The 18,735-nt window shown below is 40.9% G+C and overlaps 1 protein-coding gene across 6 annotated transcripts in view; it reads right to left on the minus strand.

Moving 5' to 3' along the window:
* The window catches only part of LOC139160247 (zinc finger protein 420-like), a 71,930-nt gene that overhangs the window by 41,013 nt on the left and 12,182 nt on the right, over positions 1 to 18,735 (minus strand). For all 6 annotated transcript variants that reach the window (XM_070737931.1, XM_070737926.1, XM_070737930.1 and 3 more), the window contains exons 3-5: positions 14,442 to 14,562; positions 12,548 to 12,633; positions 8,872 to 8,992 (exon numbers count right to left, since the gene is read on the minus strand). In XM_070737931.1, the coding sequence (XP_070594032.1) occupies positions 8,872 to 8,992; positions 12,548 to 12,633; positions 14,442 to 14,562 (328 nt within the window). The remainder of the gene's footprint in view (positions 1 to 8,871; positions 8,993 to 12,547; positions 12,634 to 14,441; positions 14,563 to 18,735) is intronic.

Here is an 18,735-nt window from a genome sequence, read left to right on the forward strand (position 1 = left end):
TCCCTCCCGGACCTTATTTAACCCTTTAACATATTTAAATGTTTCGATCATGTCCCCCCTTTTCCTTCTGTCCTCCACACTATACAGATTGACTTCATTAAGCCTTTCCTGATAATTTTGATGCTTAAGACCTTCCCCCTTTTTTGTAGCCCGTCTTTGGACCCGTTCAATTTTAGAAAGAGGTTTATTTTATTTTATTTATTTGTTTAAACTGTATGCCACCTATCTCCATATGAACTCTGAGCGGCTAACAGCAATATAAGCAGTAATGATCTGCTGCCCCCATGGGGGGGGGGGAATGCAGTGGTGGTGGGGGGATAGTAAGTTTATGCACTATTTATTGAATATTTAATAGTTTTTTATTGCCCTTCCTTCTCTAGTGCCTTAGTATGATCCTTAATTACTTTTAAAATAGGAAATAATTAAATAGTATGTTTCTACCCATAAACGCTTTCATTGTTTTAATCATCATCTAGAACTGAACTTTTATAGCAATTAAAGAAAATCAAGCTACTTGCCTAATCTGTTATCATACTGAGCCTTGTGGGTTCAGTACAAAATGGCCTGCAACAAATAATGCTGTCTATCATTTGTCCTTTTTGTGGGCAAATTCAAATAATGTGACTTAATCGACTGAAAAAGAGTCCAAGCACCTGTTTGAAAACTTATCTTAGTAAGCCACTCCCACCCAGTCACATGACCTGTAAGCCACCCCCCGGTCACATGATTGTCAATCCACTCCCACCTGGTCACATGCCGGCAAGCCACTCCTACCACACCCACAAAATAAGCCATGCCCACAGTGTGGCAGTTAAATATTTGGCAGCCCATCACTGAATCTAAGCAATAAAAACAGCAGTATAAAACTTTAAAAACGATTATAAAACGATTCACAAACATACATCCATTCAACAGTATAAAAGCAACAGTAAAAAACAATAACTCAGCTATAAACATTCATCCATACGGCTGGGATAAGATGGAACCATTCACCGGCTCCAGGCCTGCTGGAAAAGCCATGTTTTTATAGCCTTCCGGAAAGCCATGAGGATGGGAATCATGCGGATCTGAGGGGAAAGTTGGTTCCACAGAGCCGGGGCCACCACAGAGAAGACCCTCCCATGAGGTCCCGCCAGCCGACATTGTTTGGCTGAAGGAACCCTGAGAAGGCCAACCCTGTGGGACCTAACCGGTCACCAGGATGCGGTCCCCTACATAATCTGGTCCTAAGCCATGTAAAGTAGATGTACATGCAGATAAACCTTGACTTACAACCAGTGTTCTCTCTAATTTTTTGGGGGGGTGGGCAGAAAAGTATAGTGTCTGAGCGCCAGTCCCTTTGGGACTGGGTGGCACAGAAATAATAAACAAACAAACAAACAAATAAACAAACAAATAAAAAACCCACCCTGTTTTGCCTCAGAGAATTTCAAAATAAAATACTGTACTGTGTGTCTATAACAGTGAGCTCATAATAGGGCAACTCTATCAATATCAAAATGCCACTTAAATAGTTGAGCTAGTTTCAAACTGGATTTTGATTTTCTTTCTCTCTTCCTTACTCCCATTCTTTTTCTTTCTCTTTTCCTTCCTCTCTTTTTTCTATCTGTTTCTCTCTCTTCCTCTCTCTCTCCTTCCCTCTCACTCTTTCCCTCTCAGCTTCTGGGCAGGTTTGGAAAACTCTGAGTTGATGATGATTTTTAAGTGAGCGATTGCTCACTGCTCAGCTTAGAGGGAACTATGCTTACAACCACAACGGAGATCAGAATTTATGTTGTTAAACAAGACGGTTGTGAATGAGTCATGCCCAATTTTACCTTTTTTTTTTTGCCGGGGATGTTAAGTGAATTATTGCAATTGTTAAGTGGTCTTTAAGCGGATCTGGCTTTCCCTATTGACTTTGCTTACTGAAGGCGGCTGGGAAGATCATATATTGACGATCACTTAGGGGCCACCACTGTAGAGACATGCCACATGTCAAGGAGCCACATATTGATCACATGACTGTTGGAATGCTGTGTCGGTTACAGGGGTGAAGACTGGTTATAGTATGATTAGTAATAGCATTTAGACTTACATACTGCTTCACGGTGCTTTACGGCCTACTCTAAGCGGTTTTACAGAGAGACAGCCTATTGCCTCCCCAACAATCTGGGTCCTCATTTTACCAACCTTGGAAGGATGGAAGGCTGAGTCAACCTTGAGCCTACTGAGATTCGAACTGCTGAACTGCTGGCAGCCGGTGATCAGCAAAAGTAGCTTGCAGTACTGTACTCTTAACCACTGCACCACCCAGGCTCTGTTTGTGGCGTTGTAACTCTAAACAGTCACTAAATGAATTATTGTAAGTCGAGGTGATGAAAACTTGCGAACTCTTCTGATAATGATTCTCAATTAGGGTACTTCCCAATTATCGTGGGGGCTTTTTTTCCTTGAATCAAAGTACTGTAACTACTAATTTTTTGTATGTTTTAGGACTTAGGAAATGCTGTAGTAGCCCACCAAGATGGAGTCTGGCATTAAAGGTTTCCTACAGTTTTAAGAGGATTGTACTGTCTGAAGGTCCATCTTGATCCACAGTTTGGTTTAACCAGACTTTTTATCCAATCAAATTGCCAATATTCCCTTCCGACTTTGTTGACAATTGCTGAGAATTCAGGGTGTCCAGGGGGAAAGCATTTTGAAATTCCCTGATATTTCCCTGACATTTCCTTATAACATGAGACCTAGTTATATAGAGTGCTGGTGAGACCACATTTGGAATACTGTGTTCAGTTCTGGAGACCTCACCTACAAAAAGATATTGACAAAATTGAACGGGTCCAAAGACGGGCTACAAGAATGGTGGAAGGTCTTAAGCATAAAACGTATCAGGAAAGACTTAATGAACTCAATCTGTATAGTCTGGAGGACAGAAGGAAAAGGGGGGACATGATCGAAACATTTAAATATGTTAAAGGGTTAAATAAGGTCCAGGAGGGAAGTGTTTATAATAGGAAAGTTAATACAAGAACAAGGGGACACAACCTGAAGTTAGTTGGGGGAAAGATCAAAAGCAACGTGAGAAAATATTATTTCACTGAAAGAGTAGTAGATCCTTGGAACAAACTTCCAGCAGACGTGGTTGGTAAATCCACAGTAACTGAATTTAAACATGCCTGGGATAAACATATATCCATTGCAAGATAAAATACAGGAAATAGTATAAGGGCAGACTAGATGGGCCATGAGGTCTTTTTCTGCCGTCAGTCTTCTATGTTTCTATGTTAAGGCGTTGTAGATGATGTCATACCAAACGGCTAAGCCGTGGAGAAATATCGGTAAGTTGTTGCCACAGTTATGCTCATTTTTGCTTCACTCTGCCAGGCAGCGCGATCCATTTTTTTTAACATGATTTTTCCCTGACATTTTAATAGTTTTCCCCCTGATTTATTCCATTTTTTTCACGAATTCCCTGATAATTCCCGGATATTTCCCGAACCGCCAATTTCCATGATAATTCCCTGATTTTCCTGTTTTCCAGGTTTGCTGGACACACTGCAAGATAAATATTTATGTTTGTTTCCTGCCAGATTCCCGCAAGCATTGCTTAGATGGAAGCTAACGGAGTGGAGTCTAACTGGCTTTTGGGGTTTCAGAGTTAAGAGACGCAGCTACTTTATTTCTTTCTCCATGAAATGTTCTGACTACAACCTCCATTTGGAAACTAAGCTTGAACTTTAAGCTTTATGACTAAAGAACTGGTCTAATCCTCATTCTTTCTTTTTCCCCACTTCTTTCTTTCTTTTTTTCCACTTTTCCTGTTATGTCAGATTCCAGAAGCAGGAAAGGAAAGTTTGAACGCTTATGTAGTTAATGAAATCTTTATTCCCAATCTTAGAAATATAGAAGACTGATGGTAGAAAAAGACCTCATGGTCCATCCAGTCTGCCCTTATACTATTTCCTGTATTTTATCTTAGGATGTATATACTGTATGTTCATCCCAAGCACGTTTAAATTCAGTTATTGTGGATTTACTAACCTCGTCTGATGGAAGTTTGTTCCAAGCATCTATTACCCTTTCAGTAAAATAATGTTTTCTCACGTGGGTTCTGATCTTTCCCCCAACTAACCTCAGATTGTGTCACTTTGTTCTTGTGTTCACTTTCCTATTAAAAACCCTTCCCTCCTGAACCTTATTGAACCCTTTAACATATTTAACCCTTTAACAGATCTGTAGTATCGACTATTTTTAATTATAGTGGGTTATAGTTGCTAGATTTGTACTGTATTGTTACTGTGAGCCGCCCCAAGTCTTCGGAGAGGGGTGGCATTATTATTATTATTGTCATTATCATTATTATTATATTATTATTATAATATGTTTTGATCATGTCCCCCCTTTCCCTTCTGTCCTCCAGACTATACAGGTTGAGTTCATTAAGTCTTTCCTGATACGTTTTATGCTTAAGACCTTCCACCATTCTTGTAGCCCGTCTTTGGGCCCGTTCAATTTTGTCAATATCTTTTTGCAGGTGAGGTCTCCAGAACTGAACACAGTATTCCAAATGTGGTCTCACCAGCGCTCTATATAGCGGGATCACAATCTCCCTCTTCCTGCTTGTTATACCTCTAGCTATGCAGCCAAGCCTCCTACTTGCTTTCCCTACCGCCTGACTGCACTGTTCACCCATTTTGAGACTGTCAGAAATCACTACCCCTAAATCCTTCTCTTCTGAAGTTTTTGCTAACAGAGAACTGCTAATACTATTCTATTCTATTCTTATACTTATACAGTACTCCAAAAAATAATTTAGACATGCCTCACCGGGAATAAATTTTGTTGAGCACTGGTTCTTCCAATATTCCTGAAAGATTAACCTCCACAGCCCATCCCTTTGCTCTGTATGGATGGCCATGCCAGGCTGAGCCACATGGAAATGTAATACCCAGCTCTTGTACTCTTTCTTCAGCTCAGTGGCCATTAACTGCCATGGGAAAGGACTCCTCCCCACCCACCCTCCATTTCCCCCCATCCACAAAACAGATCCCATCCTAATGAACAAACCCTGAAGGCATGCAAAGCCATCATATTGCTGAACGAAGCAGGAACGGAGAGCAATTATCCCCTAAATGGTAAACTCATTGCAAAACGTCCCGGAAACGGGGTATAAAACATATAGAGGAAGTAGGGACAATAGAGGAAGTTGACCCCGGAATTTCTATTGCTAAGCAAGTGAATCGTGCCCCATTTTAAGACCTTTTAAATTTTTGCCATGGTTGTTAAGCCAATCACCACCGTTGTTACGTGAGCCATGCTGTCGTCTAACGAAGTTAAGCAAAGTTTGAAACGGATCAGGCCTGTTGCAACCATCTTCGATGAGCCTTGGTGGTGCAGTGGTTAGAGTGCAGTACTGCAAGCTACTTCTTCTGATCACCGGCTGCCAGCGGTTTGTCAGGTTGAATCTCACCAGGCTCCTTCTATCCTTCCGAGGTGGGTAAAATGAGGAGCCAGATTGTTGGGGGCAATAGGCTGACTCTCTGCAAACCACTTAGAGAGGGCTGTAAAGCATTGTGAAGCGGTATATAAGTCTAAATGCTAAATCTTTCTGTTTCTCAGCTTGACACAATTTGTGGTAGGTGGGAGGTCTGGAGCAGTGTTTCCCAACCTTGGCAACTTGAAGATATTTGGACTTCAACTCCCAGAATTCCCCAGCCAGCATCTCTACATGGGGCTACCGTTGAAAAGTGTTCGGAAACTTCAGATCGTGCAGAATGCAGCTGCGAGAGCCGTCATGGGCTTCCCCAAATATGCCCATGTTACACCAACACTCCGCAGTCTGCATTGGTTGCTGATCAGTTTCCGGTCACAATTCAAAGTGTTGGTTATGACCTATAAAGCCCTTCATGGCACCGGACCAGATTATCTCAGGGACCGCCTTCTGCTGCACGAATCCCAGCGACCACGTAGGTCCCACAGAGTGGGCCTTCTCCGGGTCCCGTCAACTAAACAATGTTGTTTGGCGGGACCCGGGGAAGAGCCTTCTCTATGGCGGCCCCGGCCCTTTGGAACCAATTCCCCCCAGAGATTAGAATTGCCCCCACCCCCTCGCCTTTTGTAAGCTTCTTAAAACCCACCTCTGCCGTCAGGCATGGGGGAACTGAGATATTCTTTCCCCCTAGGCCTTACAATTTACGCATGGTATGTCTGTATGTATGTTTGGTTTTTATAATAAGGATTTTTTTAGTTATTTTAGTATTGGATTGGATTGTTACATGTTGTTTTTATCATTGTTGTTAGCCGCCCTGAGTCTACGGAGAGGGGCGGCATACAAATCCAATCAATCAATCAAATAAATAAATAAATAAATTCTGGGAGTTGAAGTCCAAATATCTTCAAGTTGCCAAGGTTGGGAAACACTGGTCTGGAGAACCAGACAGTAACAAAATATTGTCCAAATGGGAATCCAGGGCATCTCAACAGGTGCTCGCCAGAGACCGAAGGGAGTTACCAAAGAGATGCAGGAACATCTAATTGTACAACGTACCAAAGGTGCTTTTTTTAAGAGGCAGCTGAACTTCCTGGTTTTTCTCTGACGACGTTCCAAATCTCATCCAAGAAAGCTCCCCCCTCCTCCATTTAGTCAGAACTGAAGAAGCTTTCTTGGATGAGAAGTGAAACGTCTTCAAAAGAAAAACCAGAAAGTCCAGTTGCCTCTTGAAAAAAAATCACCTTTGGGACAACCATGACCTGGATGATTAAAGATCTCCGTAGACTAATTGGACAAGGTGACTTGTGACACCGAGGGAGGGAATTATCTACTCTTTAAATATACAGAAACCACAGGAAAATATTTAGAGCTGGTTTTATTTTTATCCGTGCTGAATTGATGTACTCAACAAAACAGTTCTTTGAAAAAGTTGAACGTCTCGGAGTGCTGAATCAGTTGGATTCCTTAGTCGGAACATTGACATCCCGGCTTCCCCCATCGATTTTGCTTGCCGGAAGCTCTCTAGGAAGGTTGCAAGTGAGAATTCCAGGATATCGGAATGTTGAAACCATCATAAATTCAGGCTAGTTTCCAAGCCCCCGAAGTCCGATCAGATGACTGGGGGAGGGGGGGTGTCGCTGCCGTGGTCATAACGGTGGAACTGGTCTTAAGTCACTTTTTTTTCAGTGCCATTTTAACTTTTGAACGGTCGTTTAACAAACGGTTGTAAGTCGAGAAACTACGGTAGCTGTAATCAGGACATACCAATTTTTAGCTGGCTTTACAAACGGCATACTTTATTAGGATTGCTGAGGAATATCAATAAATTTTGCACTTGACCTATAAGAGATCAGGAAGGACATATGAAGTGATATGAAACCAATAATAAAGTTAGTTAGGTGCCGTCAAAGCAAGCTCGACTCCGAATGCTCAGCGGCTTAACCTGCCTTTGGCAATATCTGAAAGTTAATCCAAAAATCTTCTTGATCCTCATAATCTATTTTATCTGATGTCTTCCTTTTCTGCTTCTCTTTTCACCCTGGTCAAGCATAATAACCAGTGGTGAAATCCTCCGAAGTCTGCTACCGGTTCTGTGAGTCTGCTACTGATGCGCGCATGCTTGAGACACGCCCACACAGCGCTAAAAAAAGGGACCATTTCGAAGCCTTTCGAGTCTGCAAAGGTAAGTAGAACAGCAAGGGGGAAGGAAATCCCCTGTGTCAATTTAGATTAGCTAGAAAGCAAGAAATCAGACGATTCTAGCTAATATAAATCTCACATCACAGCTGATCGTCGTCCAGCTGATCGTTGGAAATTCCAATTTGCCCGAATTGGAAGCATTTTTTACTACCTGTTACTACCTGTTCGGGCGAACCAGTCCGAACCAGTAGGATTTCACCCTATCTATCCTTTCTTTTCTTTTCTTTTCTGCACACTGAGAGCATATGCACCAATGACAAATTCCTTGTGTGTTCAATCACACTTGGCCAATAAAGAATTCTATTCTATTCTATTCTATCCTAGATTTAGATTTGATTGGATTTGTATGCTGCCCTTCTCCGGGGACTCGGGGCGGCTCATGGCATGTACAGAAAAACAAGAAACAATAATAACAATCCAATTAATACATTAATAAAAAATATTCTATTCTATTCTATCCTATCCTAGATTTAGATTGGATTGGATTTGTATGCTGCCCTTCTCCGGGGACTCGGGGCGGCTCATGGCATGTACAGAAAAAGAAGAAACAATAATAACAATCCAATTAATACATTAATAAAAAATATTCTATTCTATTCTATTCTATCCTATCCTATCCTATTCTAGATTTAGATTTGATTGGATTTGTATGCTGCCCTTCTCCGGGGACTCGGGGCGGCTCATGGCATAAACAGAAAAACAAGAAACAATAACAATCCAATTAATACATTAAAAAACAATATTCTATTCTATTCTATTCTTTCATCCCTCACATTGTCTGTCTAAATAAGCGAGCTTTTGCTTGTTGATCTTTGCTTTGAGAGATCAACTGGCCTTTGTTTGGTTAATGGTTGATCAACAGCTGCTTGATCGATCCACACGCTTTTAGCAATCGCTTTCAAAAACCACAATCCAAAGGCATTTATCTTCTTTCTCTCATTCCTTCCCTGAATCCAGCTTTCACAGCAACTCCCAAGTAGGAAGGTGGACGTTTCCAAAATATAATAAATAAATAAAAAATTACCTCTGGAAAAAAACAATGTTTGACGTGTTCTGACCTTTGTTAAAATTGAAATGTCCTGGTCCTTTGTAATCTTGTTCATGATTGATTGCTTATGTAAATCATGTAACATGGAATCTTAAAAAAAATAAATCCAAGTTTTAATAATACAGGCGATAACGGGAGGTATAACACTTACCCAGGGACAATATATGCTTATAGTTTTCCTGCATGACATCCTTGTAGAGGGCTCTTTCATTCACATTCAGCAATGCCCACTCTTGCTCAGAAAAATGCATGGCCACCTCCTCAAACGAGACCTGTTGGAAATAGGCAAAATCTTTAATTCCCCAATAGACCCTTCTAGCAACCTCACAGTCACATATTGCCTAGTCTAAAAAGTCATGAAAGTTTGGAATGGGGTGAAGAAGTGAAGGAAGAGACTGCTGAACAAACGATCTGGGTAGGTTAGAAATATAGAAACACAGAAGACTGATGGCAGAAAAAGACCTCATGGTCCATCTAGTCTGCCCTTATACTATTTCTTGTATTTTATCTTAGGATGGATATATGTTTATCTCGGGCATGTATAAATTCAGTTACTGTGGATTTACCAACTATGTCTGCTGGAAGTTTGTTCCAAGCATCTACTGCTCTTTTGGTGAAATAATATTTTCTCCTGTTACTTCTAATCTTTCCCCCAACTAACCTCAGATTGTGTCCCCTTGTTCTTGTGTTCACTTTCCTATTAAAAACACTTCTTTATTTAACATTTAACCCTTTAACATATTTAAATGTTTCAATCATGTCCCCCCTTTTCCTTCTGTCCTCCAGACTCTACAGATTGAGTTCATTAAGTCTTTCCTGATACAGTACGTTTTATGCTTAAGACCTTCCACCATTCTTGTAGCCCGTCTTTGGACCCGTTCAATTTTGTCAATATCTTTTTGTAGGTCCAGAACTGAACACAATGTTCCAAATGTGGTCTCACTAGCACTCTATATAGCGGGATCATAATCTCCCTCTTCCTGCTTGTTATACCTCTAGCTATGCAGCCAAGCATCCTACTTGCTTTTCCTACCGCCGACCACACTGCTCACCCATTTTGAGACTGTCAGAAATCACTACCCCTAATGGTTGATAACTGCAGCACCTTTCTCCTGCTTATAATGACAGCAGTGTATGATCCACTATTTCTGGGCTCAAAGGCTAGGCTTTGAGTGATTTGGGGCCACAGAAACCAAAAACAAGTGTGGCGCAGCCAGGACGAAAATTCTATTGAACTGCACTATATTTAAAAATGTTTTAAATTTAATACACAAAAGATCAATTCCCAATCATGTATTTAATATTTTATTACCGTATTATTCCGAATATAAGATGCACCTTTCCCCCCTAAAAGAAGGCGGAAATGTTGGTGCATCTTATACACCGAATAGTGTTCCCTCAACTTTCGCGGGGGATGCGTTCCGAGACCGTTCGCGAAAGTCGAATTTCCGCAAAGTAGAGATGCGGAAGTAAATACACCATTTTTGGCTATGGACAGTATCACAAGCCTTCCCTTAACACTTTAAACCCCTAAATTACCATTTCCCATTCCCTTAGCAACCCTTTAGATCATTACTCACCATGTTTATTTATTAAAGTTTATTTTAAAAAATATTTATTAAAGGCAGATGAAAGTTTGACAATGACATATGACATCATCGGGCGTGAAAAACCGTGGTATAGGCAAAAATCCCGCAAAATATTTTTTAATTAATATATTTGAAAAACCGTGGTATAGACTTTTCGTGAAGTTTGAACCCGCGAAAATCGAGGGAACACTGTACACAAAAGATCAATTCCCAATCATGTATTTAATATTTTATTACCGTATTTTTCCGAATATAAGATGCACCTTTCCCCCCTAAAAGAGGGCAGAAATGTTGGTGCATCTTATACACCGAATATAGCCATTTTTAGCCTCTTGCCCCCACGTCCCATTTTTGCAAAAAAAAAAATGGCCCATTTTTTGCAAAAACAGGGTGTGCAGAGCTTTTGGGAGGCCTGCAGAGTGTTTCTGGGGGTTGGGAGAAGGCAAAAACACCCCCGTTTTGGCAAAAAAGACCTGTTTTTCATAGAAACAAGGGTTTTTCCCCCTTCCCTCAGCTCCCAGAAGCACTCTGCAGGCCTCTAAAACCTTCTACATGCCATTTCTCAAAAAAATGGGTGCCAAAACCTTTTTTTCTTACTTACTTACCTCTTTGAAATCTTGGTGCATCTTATACACCTGTGCGTTTTATAGTCCAAAAAATACAGTATATATCATGTTAAAAATTTAAATGTGGCTAGTGAGGTACTTGTAGTCTTCCAGTCTCAGGCTGTGTACCTCTAATATTAGATTATTACTAGATAAAGGAAAATAAATGAATACACTACTGAATAATATAATTTAGCTTCCATCTCTTTTCTTTCTTTTCCCCCCCTCTCCTGCCCCACAAACTCAACAGCACCAAGAATCAAGGCTATGGTTTCAGCTGAAAACATAGCTCTGTAGAGTATATGTGGATAACTATTATTTATAATTGTTCAATTTAGTTTTATCCTGTCACAATCTTGGCAACCACAATGCCACAATAAAAAAAACCTGCAGGATTTAAACAACCTACCATACACATTGAAAACACAAAATCAAGGGAAATAATAGGGAAAATAATAATAATAACTGAGTATGACAAAGACAATAGGGAAAATAATAATAATAACAACAAGAGGCATGGGTGATTTTACTGAAAATTTCCTTTAAAAAGCTGTTTTTAATCACTTTGATATCAACGGGGAGCCCATGATGTAGTGTTTGTGCTGCTACATAGAACGCATCATAGTCCTCTCTGAAATTCCGAAAATGTGGATCAACTAGCAGCCCCTGGGACACAGTTTCCGTAGACAAAGTGAGTAAAAATATTAATAGTGCTTATTTAAAAGGGATCTGACTGCAACCAAAATTGCCAATTAAAAAAAACCAATTAGTGCAAAGGAAGGAAAATATCCTCATATTTCGTTTCAGATTGTTGAGCCTTGTTAGCTATATTTTGTTACACAAAGAGCACATTTCAACATTTTTGACATAAATAAAGTAGATTACAGAGACACATGTTTTAATAATAATAATAACAATAACAACAACAACAACAACAACAAATATCTCCAGGGCCACCTTCTGCTGCACGAATCCCAGCGACTGATTAGGTCCCATAGAGTTGGCCTTCTCTGGGTCCCGGCGACAAAACAATGTCGTCTGGCGGGGCCCAGGGAAGAGCCTTCTCTGTGGCGGCCCCGACCCTCTGGAACCAACTCCCTCCAGAGATCAGAACTGCCCCCACCCTCCTTGACTTTCGCAAACTCCTAAAAACCCACCTCTGGGCCGTTTCATTTTATGTATGGTTTGTTTGGGATGCATGACTGTTTTTCTATAATAAGGGTTTTAAACTGTTTTTTAACCATTAGATTTGTACTATGTATTGTTGTTGTAAGTCGCTCCAAGTCTCCGGAGAGGGGCGGCATACAAATCTAATAAATAATAATAACAACAACAACAACAACAACAACAACAACAGAGTTGCAAGGGATCTTGGAGGTATTCTAGTCCAGCCCCCTGTCTAGGCAGGAAACCTTATACTACTTCAGACAGATGGTTATCCAACATCTTTTTGAAAACTTCCAGTGTTGGAGCATTCACAACTTCTGGAGGCGAACTGTTCCACTGATTAATTGTTTGAACTGTCAGGAAATTTCTCCTTAGTTCTAAGTTACTTAGTTTTAAGTTTTCTTCTACATCTTATGTTTGCATTTATATTCTCCCAAGTACAGTCTCACAAATATAATATACCTACCTGGCGAAAAGCCACCGAGCTAGAATAGGGTGTTACCAAAAGTAGACAAGGTGCGATTTTGCTTTCTTTTAGAGCAAGAAAGATACCTGGAAATTACAGAAAACATTAACATCAGACAGTAACTAGTTCATCTATTCCTCTCTAAAGAAGAGTCTGCATGCATCTGGAATCCCTGGTGTTTATTTATTTTATATTTTCATTTATTTAGTTGATCAAGCGTGTATATGATTACAGACAAAGTATAAACATTAATATGAATATATAAGAAATACAAGCATGGTTTTTTATTTTATTATTATTTATTCATTTGTCCAATACACAAATACATAGGAAGAAAAATAGACATGTAGTAATATATATAGGGGTAACGTGAACTTAGGGGAGAGGATATATGGAAGAAAGAAAATATATATGATAAGTGAGAGTTTTGAGTACGATATTTTATGAATGGTTTGAAAAAGTGTTTCCAATTTTGACCACTTGTCTCTGGTTTCACAGGAACACAGTTTCAAGTTTCAAGTTTTATTGGATTTATATGCCGCCCCTCTCCGAAAACTCGGGGCGGCTAACAACAATCATGAACAATATACAATAAAATCCAATACTAAAAGCAAATTAAAACCCCTTAATATATAAAAACCAAACATACATACAAACATACCATGCATACAGTTGTATCAGCCTAGGGGGAGAAAAAGTCTTAATTCCCCCATGCCTGGTGGCAGAGGTGGGTTTTAAGTAGCTTACGAAAGGCAAGGAGGGTGGGGGCAATTCTAATCTCTGGGGGGAGTTGGTTCCAGAGGGCCGGGGCCGCCACAGAGAAGGCTCTTCTCCTGGGTCCCGCCAAGTGGCATTGTATTTGTGCAGGGGTCCAGAAATGCCATAATATTTGTTGTTAGAAATAGCTTGTTGTGTACTACTGAGTCAAAGGCTTTGCAGAAACCTATGTAAATTGTGTCTATTGCTTTGCCCTGATCGAGTTGTGTAATCCATATGTTTGTACAGTGTAGAAGTTGCAGATTGCAGGATAATTTTTTCTGAAACCAAATTGTTTATGAGAGAGTAGGTTGTTTGTCTCTAAGTGGAGTGTAATGGTTTGGTTAATGATTGATTCCATGACTTTGCAGTTGACACAACATAAAGAGATTGGTCTGTAATTTTCAACTAGGCTGAGGTCTCCCATTTTGAAGATAGGGATGACCGTTGTTAGTGACCATGGGTTGGGTAGGGAGCTAGGGCTGCTAGGGCAGAACGGTTTTTAAAAAGAAGTAGGCACATAATCCATTTGGTCCAATGGAAAGAGATGGTTTTAGATTGCGTAGTGCCTTTCTAACGTTGTCTTCTGTGAAGTATGTAGGTATGTATTATATCATTGTAATTGTTTGTGGTTCGACTATGAAATATTGGATATAAGTTGTTGTTGTTTTCAAAGACTGAGCTGAAGAATGTGTTAAAGAGGTTGGCTTTAACGGTTTCATCACTACAGTTTTTATTGTTAGGTCCTTTTAGGAGTGGGATGGTTCTTATCTTTTTAAGATTGCAGTTTATGAAATTATGGAATGCCCAGTTCATACATAGGAGGTTTTCCTCTTGATTGATATGATAATTGGTGCATTCAGTCTTTATTTATTGGCATAAGTTTTTGTAGCGGCTTTTGAAGTTGGCTATTTAGCCAGTTTTGTTTTCTTGCCAAAGATATATATTTTTTTGCTTGGAGCTTCGTTATTGTTATGGGTAATTTGTTTTTCCTGCTTTGGGGATTATTAATGGTACATATAGTTTAATGACTCTTCTGATAAATATTATAAATGGGTAAGAAAATGTTATAACGAGTAAGAATTGTTATCATGAATAACATAATATTTAATATACAGAAAGCAACAAAGATGCTCACCCAATGACATCACATGTTCAAAGTTCTCCTGCATGACATCTTTGTAGAGGACTTTTTCACCAACATTTAGCAAGGCCCACTCCTGCTCTGTGAAATGCACAGCAACCTCTTCGAATGCCACCTGCACCATAAAGAAAGGACACCTTTATTTCGTAACACAAGAGCTTCTGTTCCTACCCTTAATATAATCACAGTTCACCACGGAGCTTTGTAAAATTATGAAAACTGTAAGTGAGGTTAAGCACTAGGGCAGGGGTGTCAAACTGAAGGCCTGCAGGTCAGATCTGGGTGCTCAGATCCGGCCCACAGGCCCGCCCTGAAAACAGCAAAGGAACCACCCGCGTTATTTATTATTTATTTATTTATTATTTAGATTTGTATGCCGCCCCTCTCCGCGAACTCCGTTACCTCTGGCAGCAAAAATGGAGCTTGGGGATGATGTGTGAAGCCTGCCCAGGCTCTGTTTTCAGCCACGACAGCCTCCTGAAGCCAGTAATGGGCAGCCAAAATTTTTACTGCCACACTGTGGGTGTGGCTTATTTTGTGGGTGTGGCTTAATGGTCATGTGACTGGGTAGGAGTGGCCGGCCATGTGACCAGGTGGGAGTGGCTTGAGCGATCATCATTGTTTAAGTGAACTGTTAAGTCCTCGACTTACAACCTTACCAGTGTTGCTTCACGCTTCCCACGCTCTCCTTCCTGGGTTGCCCCTCCCGCCTCAGGCTGGATAGCTAGGCGAACGGGTGCTGCCAGAAGCATAAATGCTGCCAGCATCGCTTCCACCCAGGAAGGCTGGAGGGGAGCCGGACAGGAGAGAGGGAAGCTCATCCGAGGCCAGGAAGGAGGAAAGAGGAAAAAAGCAAGGAGTGCAGACGCAGCAGAAGCAAGTGGTAACCAGGAGTGGGCAGCAGGAGGAAAAAGGAGAGCCGAGTTGAGATCAGTAATCTAGGAAGTGACAGCTGTTGATCAAATGGAGCTGGGCATGCATCTTTATTTCCGCTGGTGGAACTGCATTCCACCTCATCGTGCAGCCCTCTGCCAGCAAAAATAGAGTCTCCCCAGTAGAGGACTGACGTTGAGCTGGCCACTACCCCCTCTGGCCACGGCATTCTCCCGCAGGTTAAATACAATCCTGATGCAGAATTTAATTTAATTTAATTTAATTTAATTTAATTTAATTTAATTTAATTTAATTATTTCATTTAAATTTAACTTAATTTCATTTCATTTAATTCAATTGACTTCTATGCCGCCCAATCCCACGGGATTTAGGGCGGCTGAGTTTATTAATGAAATAGTTTGACACCCCTGCACTAAGGCTTATATAGTACAGGCCAAATGGTTGTTTGTCTTGCTCTATCCTGATAGAGGCAGAATAATGAGTTTATACTTTGCAATTGAATGAGCGAAGAATGAAAAACTGTGGAAGCCAGGGAATAACAAAAAAAAATAAGAATCACACAATTGCCCAAGTCGTCGTTGATTGATAACCTCAATGGAGCTTGATCATCATCGTCATAAGTCGAGATGGGTCACCGACATGAAGCGAAACACCTTAATCATAAACCTATTCACTGATATTCCTATTAATTTGCTAGAATGTGAAATTAAGCGCATTGTATAATCAAGGTAGTATTTGAACTCAAAATTTCGGATGCTAGGCAAAGACCGTTGTAAAGTGAGAGGAGGGCCAATGTGTGTGCATGGCTCCACTCCCGTGAGCTGTGAACCCCCAATACTTCTCTCTTGCATAACTGGAGCTGCCAGTCCACCGGTCTTGCGGCTACGTTCCCCTCCCTCCGCCATCCAGACCACCAAACCTTAAAGGTTGGGCACTGTTATTGTCATAAACCTCATCTAACAGGCTCTGAAATGTTTTCAGTTTCTTCTTGAGATCTTCGTTCTTTCTGCCCTTTGATTTTTCTTCTCTTAGCAATTTTGACTAACTATTCTGGCATTCAGCTTGCTAATGTTAAGTCTATTATCTTTTGGCATTATAGTGGTACCTCTACTTATCAACTTCATTCATTCCGTGACCAGGTTCTTAAGCAGAAAGGTTTGTAAGAAGAAGCCATTTTCCCCATAGCAATCAATGTAAAAGCAAATAATGTGTGTGATTAGGGAAACCACAGGGAGGGTGGAGGCCCTGTTTCCTCCCAGGAGATTCCTAGACAGGCCCCACAGAGGCTTCTCCCCGCCTTTTCCGGCCCTGTTTCCTCCCAGGAGAATCGCAGACAGGCCCCATGGAGGCTTCTCCCTGCCTTTTCCGGTAACAGTTTCTGAGGCTCGGGTTTGTAAGTGGAAAATGGTTCTTGAGAAGAGGCAAAAAAATCTTGAACACCTGGTTCTTATCTAGAAAAGTTTGTAAGTGGAGGCGTTTGTAGGTAGAGGTACCACTGTATTCCCACTGTTAGACTTTACTGGAAAAAATCTCCAGGGTACATGTAGCTCAGCAAAGGGCTCCACTTACCTTTTCCTACTGGTACGGGATCCCGAGGCAGGCGCACCCGACACGAGTACTTCCCCCTTGCGTAAGATTTCGCTTCTGCACATGCGCCCAAAGTGAAATCTCACGCAAGGACACTCCTGCGGGTGAGATTTCAACAATTTTTGCCCTTTCTGTCCATGTGCAGAAGCAAAAAACAAGGGCAAATATTGCCAAAATCTCACCCATACAAGTGTCCTTGTGTGAGATTTCGCTTCGGGTGCATGCGCAGAAGCAAAACCTCACATGGGGCCGTGTCCACATGTGTTGCGCATGCGGCCGGCCTGGCCTCCAGAACCCATTAAAAAGTCATAATGGATCACCGATCCCATTCGTACCAGATGGGGCCCATCACTGGTGTAGTTGAATAAAAAATAACGTAAGACTCCATATTGTCATATTTGAATCATTGGATTTACAGTGGTACCTCTACCTAAGTACGCCTCTACTTAAGAACTTTTCTAGATAAGAACCGGGTGTTCAAGATTTTTTTGCCTCTACTTAAGAACCCAAGCCCGGAAAAATTTCCCAGGAAATTTGAGAGCGGCACAAAGGCCGGGCCAGTTTCCTGCAATTCCCCCTGGGTTTCTCTCTCTGGCGCAGTGTATGGGAGGCAGCCTTGCGCTGGGTACATGGGAGGCGTATGCTCTTCCTCGCTGCCTCAGAGTCCCTCTTTTTTTAAAAACCTTAAAGTTTTGGATTTTTTTGATTCCCCTCACCTCAACTTCTTCCCTCGGAAGCAACTGTCTACCTCTTCTTCCTCCTCCTCCTCCCACTCAAATTCCGAGCTTTTATTTCTTTCCTAATGAGTTTGCACGCATTATTTGCTTTTACATTGATTCCTATGGGAAAAATTGCTTCTACTTAAGAACTTTTCTACTTAAGAACCTGGTCACGGAACGAATTAAGTTCTTAAGTAGTGGTACCACTGTATTGTTCTATTAAAGCGAAAAGGCGATACATTAATTTTTATACACACTCACAGAATGTATAAAAACACACTTTTTCTTGGAAGGGCTTTCAGAGTTAATATCTGGGGTTAGTTTACACATATTAATTTTCTTAGCCAAAAGAACAAAAGCGCATGGATCCTAGGTCTTTCTGCTCACATAGGCTTTTTTATATTTATGTTTGGGTATGTGTGTGTTGCTTGCTTTTTAAATATGATAGGGTTTTTATGTGCTTTTTTAATATTAGATTTGTTTTTGCTAGAATATTGTTTTTATTGTTGTTGTGAGCCACCCCGAGTCTTCAGAGAGGGGCGGCATACAAATCTAATAAATATCTTCAGAGAGGGGCGGCATACAAATCTAATAAATATCTTCAGAGAGGGGCGGCATACAAATCTAATAAATATCTTCAGAGAGGGGCGGCATACAAATCTAATAAATATCTTCAGAGAGGGGCGGCATACAAATCTAATAAATATCTTCAGAGAGGGGCGGCATACAAATCTAATAAATATCTTCAGAGAGGGGCGGCATACAAATCTAATAAATATCTTCAGAGAGGGGCGGCATACAAATCTAATAAATATCTTCAGAGAGGGGCGGCATACAAATCTAATAAATATCTTCAGAGAGGGGCGGCATACAAATCTAATAAATATCTTCAGAGAGGGGCGGCATACAAATCTAATAAATATCTTCAGAGAGGGGCGGCATACAAATCTAATAAATATCTTCAGAGAGGGGCGGCATACAAATCTAATAAATATCTTCAGAGAGGGGCGGCATACAAATCTAATAAATATCTTCAGAGAGGGGCGGCATACAAATCTAATAAATATCTTCAGAGAGGGGCGGCATAC

This window comes from Erythrolamprus reginae, chromosome 2 (genome assembly GCF_031021105.1).
Source record: "Erythrolamprus reginae isolate rEryReg1 chromosome 2, rEryReg1.hap1, whole genome shotgun sequence".
NCBI lineage: Eukaryota > Metazoa > Chordata > Lepidosauria > Squamata > Dipsadidae > Erythrolamprus > Erythrolamprus reginae.